The sequence below is a fragment of the Sander lucioperca genome, chromosome 10 (genome assembly GCF_008315115.2).
Source record: "Sander lucioperca isolate FBNREF2018 chromosome 10, SLUC_FBN_1.2, whole genome shotgun sequence".
In the NCBI taxonomy this organism is placed as follows: domain Eukaryota; kingdom Metazoa; phylum Chordata; class Actinopteri; order Perciformes; family Percidae; genus Sander; species Sander lucioperca.
Genome location: NC_050182.1, coordinates 20,867,366 through 20,892,967, shown reverse-complemented (window position 1 = coordinate 20,892,967; position 25,602 = coordinate 20,867,366). Strand labels below are relative to the sequence as shown.

Below are 25,602 nucleotides of genomic sequence, written 5' to 3'. Positions count from 1 at the left end.
ATCCCACCACCTCTTCACACTCTTGCTGTCTGGTAGGAGGCTCCACAGCATCAGGGCAAGAGCCAACAGACAATTGTTTCTTCCCCCAAGCCATCAGAGCCCTGAACTCTGTTCAAATGCTGCCACCCATCGCTCCCTCCACTTGAGATGACACACACATATAATGTGTACATATACATACATATGTACATGTAAATTAGGGGTGTTGAAATTAATCATTGCATTCATGCATCGCGATGCGGACGCGGATGATTCTGCATTGATGCAGTGACAGACAATAATCGGTTATTGCCTACTGATGTTGCTTGCTCATTTTCTGTTTGCTTTTGCCTTTTGTCTGTTGTGTGCTGTGTTCAGACTCCGCCACGTTCAGGAAGTGTCCTTTATAAGAGTAGATGCAATAAAAATGGGAGTTCATCTTACTGCTTGAATTTGTTGATGAAAACCATGTGTAGCAATAAATAATAAATCTGAGGATGTGGCGCATGGTAATGCATGGTGATGCATGGTGATGCATCAGGATATCGAATTGTATCGAATCGTTGACAGGATAATCGTAATCAAATTGAATCGTGACACCAGTGAAGATTCACACCCCTAATGTAAACGCTCTAGCACTTCCAATGTGTATCATCGCACACAGGTACCATATATTGTACAGTACACGTCACAACAGCACTTTTTTTTTAATGGTTTTACTATTTAATGCTGCCCCTTTTTTTGTACGTGTAACATACCATGGTCTATGGAGAATGATATCTCACTTCCATGTATGCCTAGTGTGTGCTATGGTAGTGACAATGAAACAAATTCTGATTCTGCATGTCCACACACATATGCAGACACAACATCAGTGGGCTTTCTCCAACATGATTTAAATGCAGGTTATCTTACAAAGCATAATGTACAATGGCAAGACTTAGTGTCAACATTTAGTTTTACTGATGTGGTCTTCCTGATGGAGATGTTCTTAGAAACAATGTACTTTTACAGTAAACCACAAATGATGAACTCAACTACTGTTACTGGCACAGAGCTATGTTATGAACGTATTCTGCAATCTATCTTGGCAAAAAGGAAACAAGGGTGAAATGTGCATCATTTTTTGAGATTGTGTTATTGTCTGGCAATCATGGTATATCTTGTTGAATCCCTCCACCACTTTGATACTATTGTTGAAAATGACATGTCCTGGGAAAGCCCATAGATAGCTACTTCCTTTTTAGGTGGCATATTGTACAACCAAAAATTACTTTTTACAACACATTTTTGGGTGTGTCAAAGGTTGCACTGAATTTTCATAAATGTACAGTATGTTGACAGAAAACGTGACATTCACTAGCATTCTTGGATCAGGTTCTTTAATGAGTTGTCTTGTTTGTATATTTGTAATATTTCTGCAGCCAGTTGCTTTATATTTCCCTGCTTAACATTCAGATCAGTGTGAGGGAAAGTTTGTTTGGAGTTCCTTTTACTTGGCAACATTCTTTGGCAAGAAATGCTGCTGAGTGACTTAACAACACATACAACAACATCTGTTGCGTAAGACCAATTCATGTTGGTTTAAACCAGTCCCTCATGTCCGTGTAATGAACAAGTTATTATTATTATTATTATTATTATTATTTAAATATGCAGAGGTACTGTAGATTTAAATATGTGTTATCTGATTGATTCCGTTAACATGTATTATTTTGTGTTCATAACATTAATTGCATGCTTAAAACCGAGAGGATAATCAGTTTTTTGGTTGAAGGTGCTTTACTGTTATTATCTTTTTATTGTCGGAATATGTTGTTTATTCCTCTCTGACTGGAGACTTTTGGTCAGTCAGGGTTCATCTATGCTGGCTCTTTCTAAGTCTGTGTGTTGATGTCATCTATTTGTAATGTTTGCAAACAAGAATTCCTGCTGCACAATGCAGCCACTGGAGTATTTGCCCTCACAGTGGGTGGTGCACATGTCTCGCTGTCCCATATACCCAATGGCTGCAATGGCTATTATGATCCAAACAATGGAAATGAAACATTGTGCTTTACTGGAAGTCACTTTAGATGCTATGTGTGATTAGACTTATATATACATAGTCTCGTTTAGGGTTGGAGAAAACTGGCACAGAGCATGGAACAGCTTTTGTGTTGCGAACCGAGGAAAAGACATTGCCTCTGCCGCCTTTACAATGGACTCTAAGCAATAGTTTTATTAGTGAAACAAATGCTGCTGTTGTTTATTTTTCTCTAAGGAGTGCTCAAAGCTCAGCTAACATGGAAGAATTATACGTTTTTTTGTGAATTCACAACTGTTTTGGGTTCAATTTTAGAATGTATATACAACATATAATCTCCAGAACGTCTGGATGGATTGAAACAAAAGGTCTGTTGAATCCTAATAAACTTGACACCATGGGGAGACCTCTAACTCACCCAGTAAGAGCGTGCGCCCCATGTTGGCTGAGTCCTTTGCAGCGGCCCAGGTTCGAATCCGACCTGTGGCCCTTTGCTGCGTGTCATCCCCCATCTCTCTTCCATCTTTCCTGTCTATCCACTGTCACTCTGAAATATAGGGAAAAAAGCCCCAAAAAATAATCTTGAAAAACTTGACACCATGCAGAACTTAGAAGTGAGAACATAATTGTTCCTGTATTCCAAGAATACATATTTTGGTGTGTGTTTGAAACCTTTAAAAACATATGATACCATTGAATTTATTGAGAGTTGTATTTAGATTGTATGCTTCGGTTTGTGATTGTTGAGACTAAGATGATGTCAGAATTTATATGGAGTCGAAACCGACGCAGAGAAAATACTTCCCGTCTTTTACTGGGTCCAGACTGCAAAGTGGATCGCATCACTCCAGTTCTGAACTGGCTTCCTGTCTGTCAAACTGAATGGTTTAGGGCCCAGATTTTTTTATCTGCTGCTATGAACCATCCAGACCTCTCAGCTCGTCTGGGACAGGTCTGCTTTCTGTCCTGACAGTCAGAACTAATCATGGAGAAGCAGCGTTCATTTTTCATGCACCACATATCTGGAACAAACTCCCAGAAAGCTGCAGGTCCACCGCAACTGTCAGTTCTTTTAAATCAAAGCTGAAAACTTTCCTGTTTGACCCTGACTTTTATTAAATCAAAAATGTATTGGCCTAGTGTCATACTCGGCACTGTAAATGGTGTTCTTTTTGAAGAATTTATTGAAGGATAGCCCCTTGAGATGAACCATCTCTTCTCTTATTATATTTTAGTTTGTTTTGATTTTCTATTCTCTTTAATTTATGTTTTAATTGTTTTTATTTGTTCTTTAATGTTGTATGTTAAGCACTTTGAATTGCCTTGTTGCTGAAATGTGCTTTATAACTAAACTTGCCATGCCTTGTCTTCTGTTTAGCTAAGCTTTCCATGTCTCCCTCCTCCTCCTTGAGGAGGGAGACATGCAAATGTATCTCCTTGGGGAAAGAAAACTTGCCCCAGACCCTGCATTTTCAGAAGCAGGCACAACTCCTCAAGTCACAACAACAAAAGCAAAGGGACAGGACAATCCAAGTTTGAGCTTGAACTTTGGGCAAAATACATGCATTACTGGTGGGACTGGTGCTTTACAGCTGTTGATTTGGCCACAGAGAAAAAGAGGATTCTGTAAAACTTGATTGGATAGCATTTTGTCCTTATTACTGAGCCATGGGAAACACAATGAAGACATAACACAGGTAATTCTTGGAAAATTTGACACTGGCCCGTTTAATATACAGTATGTGGGCCTATAGGTTATTATAGATATACTGTAGCTTACAAGATGTGATTGCATTGCTGAAGTGGAATATTTCTGCGTAATATTGAAAATTGGACGAAAAAAATATAACAGCATAAGTTCCTCGCATAGACCATCACCATTATTATTATTATTATTATTATTATTATTATTATTATTATTATTATTATTATATAACTGTTGTTGTTGTTAAAATTAGTAATACTATTGTTATTGCAAATTATTGGTTAGGGTTAATTTGTGTAGTAATTTATGTCGTTGACATGGACACATGTCATTATCGTGTTATAAAACTACGGTCTACGGTTATACGGCCATATACTGTGTAAAAAAAAAGGCTTTGACAGTTCTTAACTCCGCCCATCTAAAATGCGTCAAAATCCCCACACTTAAGTACAATCAGACCGGAACGTTTGTTTATATAATGTGCCATTGTTAAAGATGAATGAACATTTCCTGAAAAATACATTTATCAGATTGATATTTCGGGCAATATGTTTACAATTTCTCATTGGTGCTTTGCTTTACTCAAAAAAACGTTGCAATATGTCATTATGTGGGTTTTATTTTGATATTTTAACCGGATATCTTACTGTTAATTTTGGTGAAATGTTACTTGACGTGTCGCTCTGCACCCTGCACGCCTCGACCTCCACTGTTGGCTTCCGCTCGGTCGTAACAAATAATCCGTACTAGCTTCCATCGACAAAACGCTGAACGATAATAACTCGACCTTATCCACCACGTCCATGGAAGTGATATTTTTCTCTTCTAGTAACCCCACCACTCTTTAAAAATTCCGCCTAAAAAGAAAAAGCGTTATGTCCCTTCTTTTCGGATTTCAGCAGACGTAAGTAACATTAGCTAACCTAGCTAGCTAACGTTAAACGCGCTGTTAGCTTGCTCATTAGCATGTTGTTAAATTAACCGGGTAATTTAGCGTAAGTTTGCCAATAAGATGTTAAATATAACGTAATAGTTAGTAGCATTATTACTGAAAAAATAGTAACATTGTTTGATAAACCATAAGTAACGTTTCATCGTATGTTGCCATATGGCATGTTGCTATGTAGCTAACGCTAGTATACTGTATGTATATAATATGTTTTATATCTATGGCTAACGCTAACACCCTATTCTACTGTTACCGATTAATGCAAAATGACCTAACAATAACAAGCTAGGTAGTTCACTGTCAGAAATATTAAATGTGGTTTTTAATTGGTAGCAGGCCGCTTGCTATTTGGCCAATCACGCCGGACAATAGTAAAAAAATTGTTTGTTTTTTTAATTGAAAACCGCTAACTTCAACATAATTTCAGTTTCCTTTATTACGTACCATAGCTAGCTCAAACTAGCAAATGGTAACAGTTTAACATTAACTAACAGCAATTACAGGAAGTATGCATCCCATACAAAGTACACCATGACCATACCAATGTGTAACTCCCATGCTCTCTTTCCATTGCCTTACATTCAACATTTTGCCTGCTCACTAATGTTTCCTCTACCACTTTCCAGACTTTTTAAAACACTGCAGAAATGTTAAGGTAGACTAGAGCATGTGTCAGTGGGGGAACAGTTGCTCTCCTGGTTAGAGGTTATTATTTTTCTGTCAGTGACTGATTCCTATGTGTCCTGTCCTCATCTGTGCTTTTGCAGGTGTACAACAACTATCCAGAGGATCTAGGGTCAGCTCTATACCGAGAGTCATTTGACTTCAACGCCGAGCCACCTTGGGATCCTAGCTGATAGTGGACGAGTTCATCCCAGGTGTCATCCATGTGAGTAAAATCGGTGTAAATTGAAGAATGAATGCATCCTAGTTGAATGTTTGACTGAGGATTTTTTCATAGTAGAAACATGTGCAACATAAAACATGTTTGCTTCTGCATTTGTGTATGTGTGTCTGTTTGAATGGATATGTATCAATTTGTATTAATGCATTGTGAGAAATAGTTTGACTGAAACTCTTTACAGAAGGAATAAAAAGACATATTATCATACTGCGTGTCCCAGATGAATCACAAACAGGCTATAGTTATTTTAGAGTTTGCATTTCAGATCTATTTTCAGCACTTCTATAACAGGACACTGTGTTCTGGACTGCTTTCATCTGCAGTAGATTTGACCTTGTTCAAATTTAGTTGTAATAAATGAAAACATTTATTTTGGTTAAATATATTAATGCTAACAGTGACTGCAATTTTGATGTAGTTCTTTCTGTAGCGTATTGTAAATAGAATGTTTTTTAACTGTACTAACTCTAGGACCTTATTAACGTCATCCTTTTCTAAAGGGAAATGTTATAAGTGACCTAGTTAAGCATAGTCTCAGTTACATAAAGACTTGGTTGATTTTTATAAGAAATTTTAGCGTTGAGCCATCTCCCAACCTTTTTTAACCTGTGTTCTGCAGAGGACTCAGTCATTTAAACCTCCACATCTTTTGTACAATTGCAACAATTTGTAAACAAATGTGTGTGTCGTAAACAGAGTAGAAGAGGCAGAGGTTGCAAACCTGAAACAAAACAAATTCACCTTGTCCAAAATGGAGAGATGTCTTCAGGAATTTAGTTCAGTTGGGCAAGTTTTATTGTTCTTTCATGCCAGCTAGTATTGGCCATGTTTCATGCTGTCCGAAGTGGTCCAGAGACCACGACAAGTTAATATAATATCTGGGACAGTGGAAACAGCGGAATCAGCCATGTGAGTTAGATGTTTGCCACGTCAGACCTTATTCAGCAAAGGCCTTTCCATATCCCATTTATTGCATCAACTCTTTTTGACAAAAGCCAATCTGTAATCCACCTCAAGTGAGCGTAAAAACTTCTTCACAGAATTAATGAAGTTTTATCAAATTTTGCCATTTCCATACAGTTTTTCTAATGCAATACTTCAAAATGTGCATAAAAATATGGTAATGGAAACACAGCTACAGTTGTCAGCAAAACGACAGGCTTTCTAATCACATTGTTTGTCTCCCTATTTGACCTCCCAAAGCTACAGCCGTGTCACAACTGGTCCAGTCCAGACTGCTGTGCCTCTGTGATGTATTATGCAACATTATTGAAAGTAAAGTTGTGATCTCAACGCTGCCAGTATTGTACCTTTTTTAATGCCATCAAAAAGAACTTTCACGGGTCACCAGCCCAGGGATTAATGGTGATTGTTGGAAGTAATTGATGGTAAAGTAAATGAACTCTGTGCCCCAGACTGTTTTCACAGCGGCTCTTTAGAAGAATAGGCCTCTTCCACAAAGCTATCGTAGACTGCTCTGATTGGATGCTCCCTGAAAATGACTTGTTTGATTGGGATCTCATCAGACAGGTTTAGGTTGCAGCTACCGAATAAACTACAAACGAGTTGGACAACATGAATTGATATGCCTTAATATCCAAATATGATTGACTTGTTTTGCTTTTCAAAATGCGTGTCTTATGTTGGCTTTTCTGATTTATTTGTACAGTTTGTTGCAGAAGTCTAGGACCCCAGGGGCTCGAGAGGGTGAGAGCAAGACCACTTTGGACTAGCCACGTTCTTTATGCCTGTCGGATTAGAAGAAAAGGGTTGAGAGGATGAAAGGAATCACTGATGAACCACAGTATTCTGTTGGCCTACTGGAGGGAGGCACAGCCCTCTGTGACGTGATTGACAATCACATTTATGAACAAACTCTGGTAAGGGGTCTCACTGCAACAACATGTAATTTAGTTTATAAACCTGCATACTTATAAACCTGAATTTCTTACTGTGTTCGAATGTTCAAAAGTGTTATTGTATTGCCTTGTTTACTACATGTGGTAAAGTCACATAGAGACACACTTTTGCGAAGTCTTGCACTGTGTATTTTTTCTGATTTATTCACATGTATGTATCCTTTTTCCTCAGTCTGAGAAGAATGCATTCTTTGTAGCAGACCTGGGAATTATAATGAGGCAGTATGTTTGCTGGCGAACCCACATGGCCCAAATTCGACCCTACTATGCTGTCAGATGCAACAGCAGTCCAGCTGTTATTGAAGTTCTTGCTGCCCTCGGCACTGGATTTATTTGTACTAACAAGGTACTCTCTCACAAACTGTCACTGTTAGTTCAAGTTTCTCCACAAAATATAATCAAGAGTTGCAGTATGCACTGTTTAGGCTCAGTCTTGCACATTGAGCAGAAAATTGCTTAATTGACAAGTGTTTAAGAGTTGAAACTACTTATTTTTCATGGTAACACATTTGCTCCAGTAATGTACTAGGGGTGGGGGGAAAAATTGCTACAGCATAGTATTGTGATATTTTTCCGTGGCAATACTGTATCGATACACAGACGCCGATTATCAATATTTTATAATATATGTGTTGGTCAGTTTGTCTGCTTGACAATCCCATTTTGCAGCAATACAATTCAAGTGAGATGAACAAACAGAGAAATGTATCTTTTCAGATAAAACAGATGTTGACAAAGTTTCCTTTTTGGGACATCATTTGAAATGGGGAAAAAATTGAAGTTGAAAAAAACGTCATAAATTGCAATATATCGCAGAATATTGCAATATGTTTAAAATTGCAATACTATTGTATCGTGACATAAGTATCGTGATGATATCGTATCGTGAGGCCTCTGGTGATTCCCACCCCTATAATGTACCATGTCTTTCTCTACCAGAGCAAGTACTAGTACATTTATTATTAATTATATTGCACATATCTTGGTCCACAATCTGTAGAATAGACATAGTCAAGTGGTTAGTGTACATCAGTGCCTTTTTACTCATGTTTATTTTATATATATATATATATATATATATATATATATATATATATATATATATATATATATATATATATATATATATATATTCCATAGTAAACCATGCAGGATGGACATGGTATGATGAAATGTCTGTTGACTAGCCCACAGCACACAGTATATTAATGGTATTTTGTTCTGTTTTGTCCCTTTCTATTTTAGTCTGAGCTTGAGCTGGTCCAGAGCCATGGTATTCCCTCTGAGGATATCATCTACAGCGGTGTTTGCAAACAAGTCTCCCAGATTAAATATGCTGCTAAGAATGGCATTGACCTCCTGGTTTGTGATAATGAAGCAGAGCTACGCAAGATTTCTCGCTGCCACCCCAATGCCAAGTAAGTGCTTCATAAGTATTGCGCTATTTCAACATTAGCACAAGTAAATTAGTTTTTCATTAGCTCTATCTTACAGGATTTCACCTGAGATACAGTATGTTGTTTCCCATCTCCTGGCATATTGGGATTGATTGCCAACGAGAAAAGTATTTATATCAAATCAAGCTTTATAAAATAATTTAATAATAATAATAATTTGGTCTCAGCTGCAGATATTTTGTCAATTAATGTGCTAGCTTGTCAACTCATTCTAGTTGTGTACTACTTTTATTTAAGTCGTGGTTTCTTTTTCTTAGCAAACCAGTAACGCAGACCCTTTAATTTAATTCAGGCTGCTGCTACAGGTTTCAACAGAAGCATCTAGCCAGGACGATGACGTAAGCATGACATTTGGCTGTTCCCTCAAGGACTGCAGGCATCTGTTGGAGAGGGCTAAGGAGTTGGGTGTGCAGGTGGTTGGGGTCAGGTGAGGCCTTCAAAAATGCACTGTTTCTGGTTACGAAGCACTTTGAAGAAACACACAGATATTGATAAAACAGGTCGCTCAAATCAAGCAATCTGATTTGGTTCATACTCATGGTATAATGGCAACACACAACGGCTATGACATCTAATTCCTTTGAAAAATAAGTATCACTCCGCGTCTTGAAAAAAAGTTACCTAGCAAATTGGAAACATTTTAAGGTCAACTTCAACCTCCTTGGTGGCCTAACTATGGAGTAGTAGACTGAGCAGTACCCATCTCTAAGGACGGAGCGGGGAAGCAGACGCCTGCCAAGATCCGCCGCAGGGGGAAGCCAACACCGCTCATCTGCACACACTGCCATGACACAGCTAGTTTCAAATCGGCAAAGTATCTCTTTTGAGTGCACTCTATAGTTAGAATATTTTTACCGCTTTACCTTGCCGTCAGACAGCCCTTACTGATTGTGAACTGAAGCCATTATCTCTGCTCTCCTCAAAGCCACCAGACTCCATTGACACAAACGGTAATTTTACCTCACAAAACACGGGAGTTGCTGGTCTACCGCTGCCTCGATCGGTTAGTTTGTTAGTGTTATTTTGTGACTTTGGTGAACCCGAACTAACCCTTTAGCGTAAATCAAAAGAAATAGCCTATGCTAGCTTCTAGTTCAGGCTAACGTTTCATATGCTCCATAGCAACCGCCTCGGTATGTGCAGGCCAGGAGGCCTATTTTATTGTGAACATTATTATTATTAATAAATGTGTTAAAATGGGAATGTGACTATAACTTTCATATTACCTTAGTTGATGACCGTTAAATAAAAACAATAGCTCAAGCTTCAAGCCTTGACACGTTGTGATTATATCATAGTTTAAGGGCGTTGTTCGTCCCAGCGTGAAGCACAACATACCACAGCCTGTCGAGAGCTTAAGTAGAAGGACCACAGCAGCTCTTTTTACCTCAGCTTTCTTTTGAGCAAATGATGTAGTCCAACCTGCTCTAGGATACAAGTTGACCTCCTTGTGAAGGTGTCAAAGTTTGACCATTAACTTCTCCTTTTTCCTCCCCACAGGTCTCACATTTCCAGCTCCTGCGAGGATGACCAGATGTATGTTCATGCCATATCTGATGCCCGTTGTGTCTTTGACATGGCAGTAAGTATTGTTAAATAGTGTGATGTTGCTAGTTGCACTGTTTAGTTCTGGGACTAGCATTTCCATTGGTTTCTATCACAAACTGTTAATGTTTTGGACACTGTGTGACAGCTTGAGAAACACTCAGTGCTTTAGTAATCACTTGTGTTTTTGGTTGCACATTTACAAGCCTTTGTCTGCCTCAGGAGGAAATTGGCTTCAACATGAAAATCCTGGACATTGGAGGTGGCTTCAGTGGCTCTGAGACTCAGCTGGAACAGGTCAGTATCTTATCTGCTTTTTACATCATACTAATTAAGGACACACTGGTCACTATAACAATACTGGCACAATAAAGGTGCACTGCAAGCATACCAGTATGTCACATGTACTGTATTTAAATTGCATTATTTTGAAATGGTGACGAGAAAAGATATCTGTTATATTTTTCGTTTATCAACTCAGTGAACGGCATGTCATCTGTTTGCTTAGTGGGCATTCACACAGCCTGTGTCGGCCGTCAAACGGTGTGGCAGAAACGCATGTCTTTCCATTCATTTTGAATGGGGGTAGGGCTATTAGGCTGCGGCAGGGGGGGTCACGCAAAAAAGAAAACGCAGCCGGCCTGCAGCGAAATGTTGAGAACTCAACTTTTGGAGAAACGCAACCCTACGTCACGCTGCAGTGGCCAATCATGTAACCGGCGGTCAGACTCGTTCTTGAGGCAGTGTGAGAGTCCCGTACAGTAAACGGGAAGCATCACTGCCTCTATCGCTGCCACAAGAAAGTTTTAAAACTCCAAACACAAGCACTGAACTGCCCGGGAGTTTGTGGAACAGCTGAATGTTTGCCAAACAAAGCACAGGCGATCTGTCTCGTTTGTCTCTTTGCTTTCTTTCTCCGTAAATGAAGCTGCCTTCAAGTGCGGTCTGAAATGTCGAGATCTCTAAACGATGTGACGGAAACCAGTAGTTGTGAAAAAAAGTCCACGTGCTACATTGGTGGGTTAAAGAACACAACAGACGTCACACAAATGGGCCGTTTTATTGACACTCCCCCTGCAACACAACCCTGCAGCAAATCGCCGGATTGTTGTTTCCCTGTCTGAACGCAGCCTTATTCAGCCATTAATACTGGCCCTCCCCCAGTATGGTGGCCCACTCGTATCATTACAATAGTATGAAAAACAATGGATCATTATCATCAAATATTAAAAAAATGTATGGTGGTGTAAATAATACATCATGCCGCCCAGTCTTAGGACACTGTAGTCAGTGCTATTTCCAGTAGTGAGAGGCCTGATTTAAACCACTCTTCAAAGGTCGACAGCTCTATTAGATATAAAAACACTTACAAGTGACAAGTGACACATTTTGGTTCCTAATTTTTACCACTGCCATCTATTTTGCAGATCAGTAGTGCAGTCATGTCTATGGTGGATCTATACTTCCCTCCTTCTACTGGAGTTTTTATCATTGCTGAGCCTGGAAGCTTCTTTGTGTCCTCTGCTTTCACGCTGGCTGTGAACGTCATCTCCAAGGAGGTGGTGGCCCGTGATCGCCAGGACCAGGCACATGGTCAGTGGCATTATGTTCACTTGAGGGTATACAGTATATTAATGAGATATTAAAGCTTTTTCAAGATTATTTTGGGGCATGTTAGGCCTTTATTTGTATAGGACAGCTTAGACTTGAAAGGGGATAGAGAAGGGGGAATGACATGCAGCAAAGGTCGGAGTCAAACCCGCGGCTGCTGCGTCGAGGAGTAAGCCTCTATAAATAGATGCCCTCTACCAGGTGACCTTATTAAAGCTTATTTTAATGACTGTGTCTAAAATGTTTAAGCCTGACTTTACATGGTGCATTTTGCTCGCCTCAACAATCTAATACAGTATACTGTAGGACCATGAGGAGGACTGCAATTTGGAATGTCAATGAATTGGCAACATAACAATTGTAAAAATGTAATGCAACTGTTCTATGAAAGATGCATCATGTAAAGTTAACAGCCAAAGAGAACTACGCAAATTTGTAATTTACAAATCGTAATACATATAAGAAAATATAAACAGCCATTTTAAAAATGAATCTATTACACCAGAGATGGGGGATTCGAGTTTGAGACTCAGACTCCAAACGCCCTTAAGTTAATCACACAGTGTCTTCAGATTTGACTTTAGACTTGTCTTCAAAAGACTTGAGATTCGACTCAGACTCAAGATGAGGGACTCGTGAACCATCTTTATTTTTAGGAAACGTCTGATGAGCTGAATGTTATTCCCCTTCCTGTGTAACCTATAACCTTCCTACGTAACACGTAACGTATCTGCTGCACGCGGCCACATGAGAGAGGACGACAAGCATGTCGACTGCACCGGCAGCTGCTGTGCCATTCATCAGAAGCTTTGGTTTAAATCTTCAGACAACAAAGCCCAAACAAAATAAATGCTGAATCCAAAATATGTGGTATCAATATAAATCATTCTGGCTCAACCACATCTCATTATTTAATCAGGCACCTGAGAACACACCCTGATAGGTGTGGCAGTAGCTCAGTCTGGAGGTAGTTGGGTTAGGAACCGGAGGGTCGCATGGTTCCTAAGTCCCCATGTGGACCATAGTGTGGTGGTGGACTGGTAGCTGGAGAAGTGCCAGATGGGCACTGCCAAGGTGCTCTTGAGCAAGGCACCGAACCCCCAACTGCTCGGAGTGCCTGTCCATTGACAGCTGCAGCCCCCTCACTCTGACATCTCTCCATTAGTGCATGTATAGGTACTCAGCATGTGTGTGTAATTCAGGCTGCGATATTACAAATCCCACTATGGCCACGCCAAGACCCGCCCTTCAATAGCATTTATTGGCCAGGCGTCCATGCTTACGCAAGGTAACGTAACCCCATTTGTACAGGTCCTATCCCCTGACCAATCGGCTATCCTAACCTTAACCACACGAGGTCAAATGCCTAACCCCAACCAATAGAGCTGCTTCGTAGGGCGGGTCTTGGCGTGGCCATAGTGGGATTTGTAATTTCGCATTCAGGCCTGTGTGTAATGTGTATAATAACAGAGTGAAAACATGTAATTTCTCTTGCGGGATTAATAAAGTATAAATTATTATTATTATTATTATTATTATTATTATTATTATTATGACAGGTTAGCAAACATGTTTAGCTCAGCATTTGCCATCTAACGTTCCTGCTTTAGCTAGGAGCTTAGGGAGGTTAACTCATCCGCTAGATGTTGTGGAGACGAGTGAGCGTTTGCTTGTTTGCCAAACTTGTGGTAGTAGATTTACGTAATCATTTACGTCCCGCTGGCTGCAATGCTTTTTAAATAGCTATGCAGTGTTCTAAGCAGCCTGGATGGAACGCAGCAAGTGATACAGCACTCATTATAACCACGAGAGACTTGGACTCGAGCTCAAAGACGTGAGACTTGACTTGGACTCAAGCTCAGAGACTTGTGAGTATCTCTGCATTACACTCTAAAAGATTTTTGTCTACCATCTCTCTGACCAGATGATCCATCTCCCAACGATGAGCCAGAGTTCCAGTACTACATGAAGGAGGGAGTGTATGGATCATTTGCCAGCAAACTCTCTGAAACACTGATTCCTGCTCCATCTGTTCATAAGGTGAGTCTCAACGATTCTCAATGGTTCAGTATGTAACAGCTAATCCTCTTCTCTGTTGTTCTCAATATTTATAAAAAAAAATCTTTTATTAAATACACATTTGTGAGTCATACATCACATCCTAAAAAATAATCATCTATACTTATTTAATCAATGGGGAAGACTCATTTTAATAGGCTAATACACTTTTCATCATAATTAATCAGATATTTTATTGTTGTGCTCATATTGCCTTTAACCTGAGGAATGTACTGATGATGGAATACCAAACACACAAGGGTAAAGGTTGGGAGTCAGGACTTGTGAACGTGCTTGAGTTAAGAGATGTAGAATAGAATCACAATGTTTTTATAATTTTATGGGATTTATGTATTGAGTTGTGCAGCTTATAATAAAGCCATTTCCATCCCCTTGTGTGCATAATACTACGTGCCAAAAAGTGATTGCTGTTTACCCTACATGCAAATGATGAAATGAATTGTACACAAACACGTGGTAGATGAACACCCAGGCTCTTGGGCTCTCCAACACGTTGTTTTGTTGCCGGCGGTTACGTACCTTTCTCCAGCCGTTGTGCGTGCTGTAGTGGCTTCCCCAGCAGGCTGAGCCGGGCTCCCTGCTTCCCCCGCCCGGTCCACATCGCTACCTGGACGTGTGACAGCTAAACAAAAAAAGGGGGACACGCCCAGTCTCTAGATGTGCCACAGACGAGCGTGCATGATTGAACCGTTCTTACAGTAAGATTAAGTTGTGGGGAAAAAAAATACTAGGACCCAAGCAATCGGCCCGTTCCCAACAGGCATGCACTCCAAACGGGCACTGCACTAGTTTAGGTATATAGGCCAGGGGTTTCATTAGCATAGGATGATGTGTGCTTAACTGGCTATGACTAGATCTGGCAACCCAAACCAAATCCTGTTGAATAAGTCAAGTTCTGAACAAAGCTCTCCTCTCTAGTTCATGAAGATTGTTGTGTGTTAGATCACTAAATAAATGTAATGAATACATAAACCATACATGGGTGCTCTGTGTGTTATTAGAACCCATCCCTGGATGCTCCAGTGTTCAGCAGCAGCCTGTGGGGTCCCTCTGGGGATGACCTGGACCAGGTAGTGGAGCACTGTCTGTTGCCTGAGCTCAACATCGGAGACTGGCTCACGTTCTCTCAAGCTGGGGCCTACAGCATGGGTCAGCCACTCTGCACTGCCACGGACTCCCCACCACCCCCTGTATACTATGTCATCTCCTCTAGAGACTGGTAAGGAACTCAGTGGTGAAGTATTTTCAAATTTGGAGTGTGTTGCAAAATCCACAGATTTAAAGAAACCGTAAGAATGTTTTCTGTGCAAAAATGTGCAGATTTTGTCCTTGACTGTTTATTTCCCCCCACCAGGTTTGAGATGCAGGACACCGGTGTCACCCATGAGGCTACGTTGAAGAACTTCTCTTTAGTCCCTTATTTCCTCAATTCCTGCCAAACAGAGGCTGCTCGGTCTGTCCCAGCTTAGCAATCATCTGACTAGGAAGACTTTTAACTTTCCTTTACTGTTTGCTGCTGCTATCTTCCTCTGGTCTACATTCCACTAGGAGGACCTGGACCGACAGATAATAGCTTGAATAGCTGGGACCAGACTTAATTCGTTTTAAATTGAATTTTACAAACCCCAGTATACAGTAAAGTAAATGATTATTATAAGATGTTAATTATTATGCAACAAAATGGATGACTCCTTTAAGAGATGCTTCCCTCCCTTTGCATTGGGCATCCCATGGAACTACAGTTTACACTCATACAGTAGACATTTAATAATTTGAAATGCTTATATTTGACAAATGTATTATCTATGTCTTCATTGCTGTTGCCAGTCTTGTACAGTAAGATATGTATCCCTGGGTGAAACAGTGTATTTAAATGGAAACAGATATTGTAGGGTGCTTTGCCACAAGATGTGTATTTATAATTTTAATTGGTTGTATAGTTTATTTTGTGTGATAACAGCTTGATTTCATTATTTCATTTCTAACATGTCCTCAGTGTTTTGATATGGAGGCTTGCATATGAAGGTGTGTTTACTCATCTGTTAGATGATGTAAATAAAGCCAGTGGGATCAATGTGCAGTGTCACCATGAAATCCACTCCTAGAAGAATGATTAGTGCAGTCTGCTCTGGTGTGGTTGAGAAGCTAATGGCTCAGTCTTCACCAGTAAAGTGGTGTTTCAGAGGTTTTCTAAAGTGCTGAGTCGCTTGCTCCCATACTAATGAAGGGCCGGCAGTTAACTGCTCTGGCACCACATAGCAAAGTAGGTTTATTAAACAGCATGTGCTGCAGATGGAAGAGGGAAGTGTTGATGGATTACAAATCAGCTAACATGGTTTGGGGGCTTTTTTTTTTTTTTTAAATATTTAAAATGCTAGAACCCATTTATTTTGCTGTTTCTATCACTATTTCTGTTGAATTTGAAAATATTTTTCAATTTTGGACTGTGTTGAAAGAATATTTTTTCCCCGATTGCAAGTAAAATTGCAAATTGTGTACAATATCTGTTAATTTGTCTCCCAATCTGTGTTCAAGGCATGATGAATTATCAGGTATTTGCCTGTTAATAACTTCTGTATCTGTGCTTGTCAACATGAAAAGTAATAAACACCTCATTGACTGGACTGTGAATCCCTGTGTCTGTTTCTTTTTTTGACCATTAATATTTCTAAAGTGAATATATATTGCACAGACCTACCTAAATAATTGATAATCATTTTTAAAAAATGGTTTCATCTCATGATTTAATCCAAATGTCATCTTGAATAATGTGATCAAAGGCTAACGGATTTGTTTTAAGAGGCTAAATTTCTCGAGTCAAAACCATCTAGGAACTTTTGAACAACAGTTGTGCTAAGTCTTCGTCACTACATGTAAAATAGGCAGGACAACACAGACGCTAAAAGAGATCTGGACATATTGGGGGGGGAAAAAACAAGAAAATACATGTGTTGAGGTTTAATAAAGAAATAAGTGTGCAAAATTGTTTTATAACAAATAGATTCTAGGAACAATATTAAACATTCTTTGGTCAAATAGCACTGAAAAGTGAATATGTTTAGCATTAAAGTGTTCCAAAATTTGGGAAGCCCTGGTAGCTCAACTGGTTGAGCGTGTGCCCCACGTACAAAGGCTCAGTCTTAAGCCGCAGCGGCCGCTAGTTTGATTCCGACCTGCGGCCCTTTGCTGCATGTCATTCCCTCCCTCTCTCCCCTTTCCTGTCTTCACCTGTCCATTCAAAATAAAGGACTAAAATGCCAAAACAAATCATCTTAAAGAATAAAATCTTGTAAAAATTGATTCACATAATAGTGGATATTTTCAGTGAAACAGTCTCATTAACTTGTTCAGATTCAACTATAATTATTAAGGAATAACAAAGCAGCAAAGACTTGCAACCTAATCTAGTTTTCAGTTCTGCATTGTTCAACTGTTAGGAGCTGACTGCTGACATGTAGAGATCAGGCACACGCTGTGCACTGTTGGAGGCTCACAAAGCCTCACTTTCTCACATTTTCACCGTTTTTACTTTGGTGTCTCATCAGGATGTCTCAGAGAGAGCTTGTTGAAGACAGACTTGAGTGTTGTGGAAGCAGTGAGGTCAGCAGACTGGGTGTCCAGCGGGGCGTCTTCCTCTCTGCTAGGTGTCGTCGGGCGTGCTTGGCGAGGTGGTCGCTACGCATGAAGCGGCTGAGGCACACGGGACAGGCAAACCTTTTCTCTCCCGTGTGGGTGCGTCGGTGGCGAGACAGCTCATCGGAGCGAGCGAATCGCCTCTCGCAGCCCTCCCACTTGCATTTGAAGGGCTTCTCACCTGTTGGAAAACGTTTGGAATTTAGTCCTACGAGGGTGATAAAAGGAACCGTTGTTTGATTTATCACACTTGTGTCATCTTGTTGCATATGATGCTGACCTTTGGCTGCTTTGTAAAATGTCTTTCAGTATCTAGAAAAGTGCACTTTAAAGGGTAACTTTGTTTTTTTTTCAACCTGGACCTAGTCTCGCATTGCCAGACCTTCCTTCACAACGCTGCGGAGGAAGGTCTGGCTAGTCCACACAACAACATTAGTGAATAGTAGAAAAGCGTGATCTGGTTTATTGGCATTTCTTTAAACCAATCACAATCGTCTTGGTTGCCGGACGCAGCAACGGTGCCTCTGGTAAATAGCCTCGGGAAGGAACTTGTTTTGGTGGAACATGTGCACTTAGGGAGGCAAGCTCTGGAATTAAAATGGCTGCCGAGTGTGTGATGAGAATTTTACTGAAAAAAAATGTATTTTGACTGTCGGTTCTATAGCTCGGAGGATGTTTCCCGAATTGACCAGAGTTTAGAATGCCAACACACAGAAAGCGGAAGGTGAGGGACATCTGGTGGAACCTCATATTTACTAACTAACTAACTAACTAACATATAGATTAACATTTTTTTTTTAATTCTTTAACAATAAAGGACCATGTTGGTTCCTCTTCCATGTGCATTGTATTTGCCATTCTTAGCACACAATTTGTGTTGTCCAGTAAACTGGGACTATAATTTGGGAGGATTGTACAATTTTAACAACATATCCTAATTGTACAATCCTCCCAAATTATAGTCTTAGGTCACTGGACCAGTAACTATCTAGTGTAAACTACTGTACATTTATATAACAACAGGGAGAGGACACCTAAATGGTTTTTCACCTTATATTCTGCTGGGGGGGAAATAACTGATGAATATACTCTGTTACATTCATGTTTACAGTGTGCATGGAATTTATCACTTAATTGTGTCCAGTGTCTTCAGTGTCTTTCTTTTCTATGTCCATATATATCATATCATATGTACAGAAGGAAACTCAGCCTCTGTAAAAAAATTTAAAAAAAACGTGAGAAAAAGCGTGGCAGATAATAGCGGACCAACTGGAATCCAGGTCCAGTATTAAGCAAGAAAACAAGCTGGAATGTAGTGGTAATGGGCAATTGCGCACCTTCAATTTACGTCCACAACAGTGCTTGTTTTTGCCGCTGACAGGCTCAGATTACTATTCTGTGTCTGATAACATTATGGAAAGAATCCCTACAAAACGCATATACTTTTTTAGGTGTCCTATATTTCTATATTAAAATCCTTCATCTCTTACCTGTGTGTGTCCTCATGTGGGCTTTGAGGTGGGAGCTCTTGAAGTAGGTTTTGCAGCAGTCCTCATGAGGACAAACATGACTGCGTACACGGGACACTTCTGCCTGCGGAGGCTTTTGTTTTAGCTCCAACATTGCATGACCGGGCGCGGGGGCGATGGCTGCTAGTTTGGTGCCACCAGGGGTCACCAGTGCTGGCTGGACGTAGAGTGTAGGAACAGCCGGCCGAGGGACGAGGAGCATTACGGGGCCTTTTGCCCCCTGACTCCCTAGGAGGATGACATGGGCAGGAGAAGCTGCTTGTGTTTGTGCCTGTTGTAGTGCAGTGGTGGCTGCTGATGGGATAGGTTTTAGGTGTTGCTTCTGGCTGTGAGCGGCTGTGACAGTGGAGGAAGGACAAGAGACAGGAAGAATCTGGCAGTAGACAGGCGCAGGAGAGACCCGGACAGAGGAAACAGCCTGAGATGTATTGGATTTATCATCCAGGCCTAAAAGACTCGTCTTGGTCCGACTTGCGTCAAGCACATTTGGCACAGTCACGGTAAAAGATTCCTGTGGCATGGCTGCATTAGAGTCAGACTGGATTCCAGAGCTCCCCTTGGACTCTCTACTGTTTAGTCCATATTCAGAGCTCAATTCTCTTTTAAAGTCTTTTGTGGGAACTTGAGTAAGTCCGTCTTCGCTGGAGACAGGATGGACATCACAGGAGCTGCGCTGGCCATCTGATGTGTGACGGATGACACTGGTGCAGTGGAACCGTTGCTGAGAAGCAGCAGTGTGTGTGTGCAGATGATTCGCTTCTATTGGCTGCCAGCTTGGACTTCCAGCTGCTGCAGGTTGATGGAAGGTTGCCCCTGAGGGGGGATGGGTGGCCTCAAAGATGGGTGGACTGTATGGCGGTGTCATACACTGAGAGGAAAGATGGGTTATTCATTTTTTTTATTGACAAACTCAGTCTTGCAAAATAGGAATCTCCTTCAAATCACAACTAAAAGCCCCACTCTTATTATATGGCCTTCATTTAATTAGTTTTTTAAGTTGTGTGCATGTATATCTATATATATTGTATAATTGTGTGTATATTTTTGTGTATGAGTGTATATAGGTATCTTATTATTATTATTTTTCCTCATTTTGTTCTTACCATTTCACTCAAAATGGTCACTGTTTACTTGAACATTCTTGCTGTTTTTCATTGTTTGATGTCTGTTTTTGTAAAGCACTTTGTAATTAGTTATTTTGATAAATAAACTTTACATATTAGCAGACTATCTGTAGCACCCCTTGTCTGGAATTTTTTATTCTTTTCTTTCCTTTAAATATTTAAAGTTAGGTGGGTTCCTTTTTAGCCCACCTGTGCATTTTATTTTGTTATTGTATGTTTCTTCATTTTTATTTGATTTTATATGCACAAATAAAGAAAGAGAAAGACATTACAGTTTTACAAATGTACTACTATCATCATAAACCTAACACTAAAGCCTGGAGTAGCATAGTATAGGATAAAGACTGATTTGCAGTGCTCAGAGTAGATTGGAGGGACTCTGCTGCTCCTAGACCACTGGTTCTCAAACTGTGGTACGCATAGACTGTATATAGAATGGACCAACCGTTCAGTTGCTCTGGACGGAGACCAGTGAAGGATATTAGAAGCACTTTTCACAGTGATGGCTGAGTGTTACTGAGCAGCCTCCAACTGAGAGAGACGACGTAAATGTGACATGAGCAACCTGTCTGAAAGTTGGAAGTCTTCTGGTAGCTGTGCCAAGAGAAATCTCAATCATTCCCAATCTAGCAGAGACGGAGAGCGTAGGTATATGTAAGGAGATAACATAGACACAGGCTAATTATTGATCACTAAAATGATAGTTAACATTAGTAATACACTTAAACAGCTAATGGAAGTCCAAACTGCCTGAGAGCTTCTCTTGAGTATACGGTAATTTCTCTACTATGAGACAGTAAGTCCCGTGGTTATGACACAATCGTTAGCCTATTTTTACTAAAACATCTACTACGGAGCCATAACGTGAGGTATAAGGTAATGGAGCCTTTTATACATTGTCGTGTTTCTTTAGAAATAAACAATGGACAAATAAAGTCTTAGCGAAGTTATTCGCTGTCAAAGTGACGTCAAAATGAATGGAAGTCAATGGGATGCTAACGGAGGGTGATGGCTTGTTAGCATCAAAATGTCTCCATAGGAGCTACGGGTTGTTGTTGGTGCACAAGCTCCCTCTAGTGGTATATGCATGAAATCTCTGATATATTTTAAATAAATTCATTTAAAAACATAATACTATAGAAATACTACAAATAAGTGTTTTTGGTTAAGTATAATATTTTTGTTTCGATATCAGCTTGCTACATAGTTACGTTCACGAACGGAGTGCGAACACATCCATGATTAGTTACGAGCTGTGATGGCAAGATAGTAAGCAGAGAAGTGAATGGTTCAAAAACACAGGTACTATAAGGAAGAGAAGTGTGGATGAGGAGAATATTTTGAGCTGTTGAAACTATAGTGGATGACAGTGAATGCTAGTCGCTACTTAAAGCTTTAGAGCGTAAATTTTTTATATTAATGAACATCCGTTACATTCAAGCCATTGCCAAATGAGTTGCTACAAAGCTAATTAAGACTATCAGCTCCACACAACTCTCTCTGGATTTCTCAGTATGACTATGTTCAGAAGATTGTGGCGTCCGGCGACTTTCGCGCGCAGAAACTCAAGTGAAGATAATGACCTCTTCTGAAGAGTCCATCATGTTTTTTTAATCCTCCGTGTCCTCCTTGGCTACTAGCAACTGTGTGGAGGGGGGGGCTTGTATCATGTGGACGCGCCGACAGTGTTGTTGTCATTACTTAGAATTTTCTCATGGGGGGACAGAAACTACTCACTATAGCTTTAAGCAGCAGCGGTGAAGTCTCCACATCACCTGCTAGCAGCAAATTATGCAAAACAGTAATGAGATATGACCTGAGTCGCCTCAAATTTGGATTCAGTTGGAGCGGCATGGAGGAAGTACAGCGTGGCTGTGGCTGTCCACAATAAATATTGTTTTCAGGAATAAACCTACCTGCGTGAACTATCCCTAGCTGAGTAGGGTAGGCCTCTGCTACTCTACGGTATTTCAACATGGGCCATAATGGTGGTACTTAGAGAGCCTAATACTTCCTGAAGTGGTACGCGGTGTAAAACGTTCTGTCCTAGACAACCCTTTCACAGTAATTTTGGGCCTAATGCCATATTCTAGGCCGGATTTTTTTAAACCGTTGTTCAATGCAGGTTTGCTTAAAAATATACTTACTATGAAAAATATATGAATATGAAAACTCTCAGCCCATATGAATCCCTTACCAAAGGAGAGTCCAGTTGCACAGTAGACCCAAAGGGGACTGAGTCATCTTCTGAGCAGTCTGAGGACGGAGTCAAGGGTCTGAAGTGTCTGAGCCTAAAGCTCCTGGTCCTCCAGTGCTTAGTCATGGACATCAGAACCTCCACAGCCTCCATGTCACCTGCACCCAAAGGAGCAGGCTGGGATTCACCCTGGATGTCTGAGTGGAGCTCCTCAACTTCCATGTTGCAACTCTGAGTGATAAAAGTGCAAAGTATAAGACAACACACTAGGGACTGTTACTTTCATTTGATTTTGATCATAAACGTTCAATATGACACGCTGTGGTCTTTTCGTGAACTTGTATTGGGAACATAAAATGACATAAACCATAACCATAGATTGTGTACATTTGGTGAGCAGGCATACACAGTCCACTCCATGTCCCAGCGTGTTCAATCAAGGTTTTTTAAAGCTTGCTGGTTTTGCCATGCATCAACATATACAGAATTTGTAAAGGAACATGTGAAGTGAGCATGATCAGCTGCTGCTCTTTAGCACTGGGGCCCTTTCACCTACTTCCCTGGGGGACAAGAGCACCAACTGTGCTGCTTACACAAACCGTCACATATCACTTAACAACCCCTCCCCATCCCTACCCCCACCCACACACATACACACACACACACACACACACACACACACACACACACACACACACACACAGTGGTGTAGTCGACGTGATACAAAGGTATACACAGTATACCCACTAAAAAAGGTCCAGGATTTCCATATACCCATTTAAAAATGCTCAATGGCACGCAACAACATACTTTCCATTATATTTTTGATATATTTTGAATTGTCATCTGTTATTTTCTTCTTCACATAGGCTAAATAAAGGTATTTCCACCTTAAATTGGTGCATAAAAGTGTATCTGAATACAGTAAATGAAGTCGTTGATGCTCAAAACTTCCTTGGGGGAGGACACCCAGACCCCCCACTATGATATGACCCCTCCCCCCTCCCCCAAAGGCAGATTATATACAGTACAGTATATCCACTACAATACTTTAGACTACACCACTGCACACGCGCACACACGCGCACGCACGCACACACACACACACACACACACACACACACACACACACACACACACACACACACACACACATTACAGACATCATAACCATTGGTGAAGCTGCTAGTGTGAATGAACTATGACCTAAATAGGCTATATGTTGGTCCTATAAGGCTTGACAACCATCATTAGACATAAAGCAAAACAAATCACAATACTAGACTATTATTTTGATTATTTTTCCAGAAACATCATGTCATATAATTTAAATAAATATAGTTCTACATGACATTGAGATAAATGTATTTACTTACATCTTACGTGGGTCTGTGTGACGTGTTCTGGAGCCCGGTTTACCTGCTGAGTAGGCTCTACTCGTCCTTCCGTCTCGTGTGAACACTTGAGACCAAATGGGACGTTTGTGTTCCAGTTATCTCCGCAGCCTCGTTCCCATTCATTGTTTCAAACGCGGTGGGGAAAAGATAGGCCTGGCTTAACGTCTCGCCCAATAGGACGCAAAGGTGTGTTATGCGCCGACCAATGGGAGATAGACTCGGTGCGTGATCGGGGGCTGAGTGCACCGTGGAGGCAGCGTGGTACACAACAGAATGGGCGTGTGAAAAAAACCCATTCCTGACTACACTTCCCTTCACCCCACCCCCTAATAGCCTACACACACACACACACACACACACACACACACAAACAACACAACCCCATCACAATGCATGCATTTTTAGCATTAGGATAAAGTTTGAATGTATTTACATTACTATAGGCTACTATCTAATTACTGAAATATGGGGTGCAGGCTGAACAAACCTCCTCATGTTTGGTGTGTAATTGACTAAATAGAGATGAATTGTCACTAGTCATTACCAGAACATGTCTCCAGAAATATGATATCTTGTTTGGAAGTTTTAGCTTAGATAATATGTGCTGCTGGTGGGGAAGCTACTGTTTTTTTGTTGGATGATGGATCACATCTGCTTTGATATCATTCAGCCTCTTTTTTTTCTCATGTTAAACAGCTATGATGTATATATTTGTTTCTGTATTGATTGTGTATTTCATATTAATGTTTAGTATGTTTGTTTATGTATGCACCAACACCAAGTTTTACTTCCGTTTCTGATTCTGATATCAGGCCATTGTTTCAGAGAGATGAAACTCCTCTGAGAATATACTGTATGTCAATAATATCTTAGCAATAAACTTCACAAAAACAACCAAATGAAAGCAGACTAATGCAAAACAATAAAACAAGTCAAAACACTAGTGTAAGACAAAAAAAAAGAACTAACGTAACATAATAGCAAAATGAATAAATATTTTAGTCTAAAACCTTTTTACTTGTTGTAATGAGAGGGTGGCGTGGACATTTCACTCTTATAATTTTTACACATTTTTCCCTAAACCCTAATAAACACTCCTGGTGAATCTGCCAGTGACTAGCAGTACATAATATAAATCAGAAGAAGAAGAAGAAGAAGAAAGTTTTTTTTTTTTTTTTTTAAGAAGTTTCTCTGAAAATCCACTTCTTATTTGGTCAAATGGAAGAGGCATCAACTTGCTCCAAGTGACAAATTTCAAGTTGAATGAGTTTAATGTAACTTTTTTTCTTCTTCCTGTTTTAAGTTGATTAGCTGTTTCCATGGCTTCATGTCCTTTGTGGGTACGCCAGCCAACAGGAGATGGCCTCAGGCAGCCCTGTGGATTAGCTAAGTGTCAGCTGTCTAGACCTTCCTGCACAGCACAGAGAACCAGAACAATAGACCGGCTGTGTAGACACACAATGGAGAAATACACACTCACACACTTTGACTGAGAGTCTGGCACTGTGGGATGTTCTTCAAAAGCATATCCAGGAATGTGATGCTGAA

At 40.3% G+C, this 25,602-nt stretch overlaps 2 protein-coding genes and 1 long non-coding RNA gene across 5 annotated transcripts; 1 reads left to right on the top strand and 2 right to left on the bottom strand.

The window, feature by feature from the left end:
• LOC118496185 lies at positions 1 to 11,627 on the bottom strand. The gene is made up of 3 exons (XR_004898673.1): positions 11,566 to 11,627; positions 11,264 to 11,266; positions 1 to 10 (listed from the first exon to the last, which is right to left on the bottom strand). It is a non-coding gene; the product is annotated as an uncharacterized LOC118496185 (long non-coding RNA).
• LOC116066578 (antizyme inhibitor 1) lies at positions 3,445 to 16,798 on the top strand. Of its 2 annotated transcripts, none has more exons than XM_031322739.2 (12): positions 3,445 to 3,702; positions 5,427 to 5,548; positions 7,233 to 7,443; positions 7,655 to 7,828; positions 8,728 to 8,900; positions 9,232 to 9,366; positions 10,440 to 10,521; positions 10,707 to 10,781; positions 11,912 to 12,077; positions 14,020 to 14,135; positions 15,176 to 15,393; positions 15,529 to 16,798. In XM_031322739.2, the coding sequence occupies exons 3-12, from the start codon at positions 7,342 to 7,344 to the stop codon at positions 15,641 to 15,643; spliced, it is 1,356 nt and encodes a 451-aa protein (XP_031178599.1). In that variant the 5' UTR covers positions 3,445 to 3,702; positions 5,427 to 5,548; positions 7,233 to 7,341; the 3' UTR covers positions 15,644 to 16,798. The 2 variants fall into 2 exon arrangements, with proteins under 2 accessions (XP_031178599.1, XP_031178598.1); XM_031322738.2 differs by lacking the exon at positions 3,445 to 3,702 and adding an exon at positions 4,361 to 4,614.
• LOC116066577 (Krueppel-like factor 10) lies at positions 16,645 to 24,282 on the bottom strand. 2 transcript variants are annotated; one of them, XM_031322736.2, is made up of 4 exons: positions 24,034 to 24,282; positions 22,658 to 22,888; positions 19,298 to 20,204; positions 16,645 to 17,988 (listed from the first exon to the last, which is right to left on the bottom strand). In XM_031322736.2, the coding sequence occupies exons 2-4, from the start codon at positions 22,877 to 22,879 to the stop codon at positions 17,726 to 17,728; spliced, it is 1,392 nt and encodes a 463-aa protein (XP_031178596.1). In that variant the 5' UTR covers positions 22,880 to 22,888; positions 24,034 to 24,282; the 3' UTR covers positions 16,645 to 17,725. The 2 variants fall into 2 exon arrangements, with proteins under 2 accessions (XP_031178596.1, XP_031178597.1); XM_031322737.2 differs by having other exon boundaries at positions 24,077 to 24,199.
• Between the last annotated feature and the right edge of the window lie 1,320 nt (positions 24,283 to 25,602).

Excerpts from the sequence above, each read along its gene's own strand:
- LOC116066578 (XM_031322739.2), top strand. The coding sequence starts at position 7,342 with ATGAAAGGAATCACTGATGAACCACAGTATTCTGTTGGCCTACTGGAG. Across the intron at positions 10,522-10,706 it reads GTTGTGTCTTTGACATGGCA|GAGGAAATTGGCTTCAACAT; the intron begins GTAAGTATTGTT and ends TGTCTGCCTCAG. Across the intron at positions 10,782-11,911 it reads CTGAGACTCAGCTGGAACAG|ATCAGTAGTGCAGTCATGTC; the intron begins GTCAGTATCTTA and ends TCTATTTTGCAG.
- LOC116066577 (XM_031322736.2), bottom strand. The coding sequence starts at position 22,879 with ATGGAAGTTGAGGAGCTCCACTCAGACATCCAGGGTGAATCCCAGCCT. Across the intron at positions 20,205-22,657 it reads TGCAACTGGACTCTCCTTTG|TGTATGACACCGCCATACAG; the intron begins GTAAGGGATTCA and ends CTTTCCTCTCAG. Across the intron at positions 17,989-19,297 it reads CCACATGAGGACACACACAG|GTGAGAAGCCCTTCAAATGC; the intron begins GTAAGAGATGAA and ends GTTTTCCAACAG.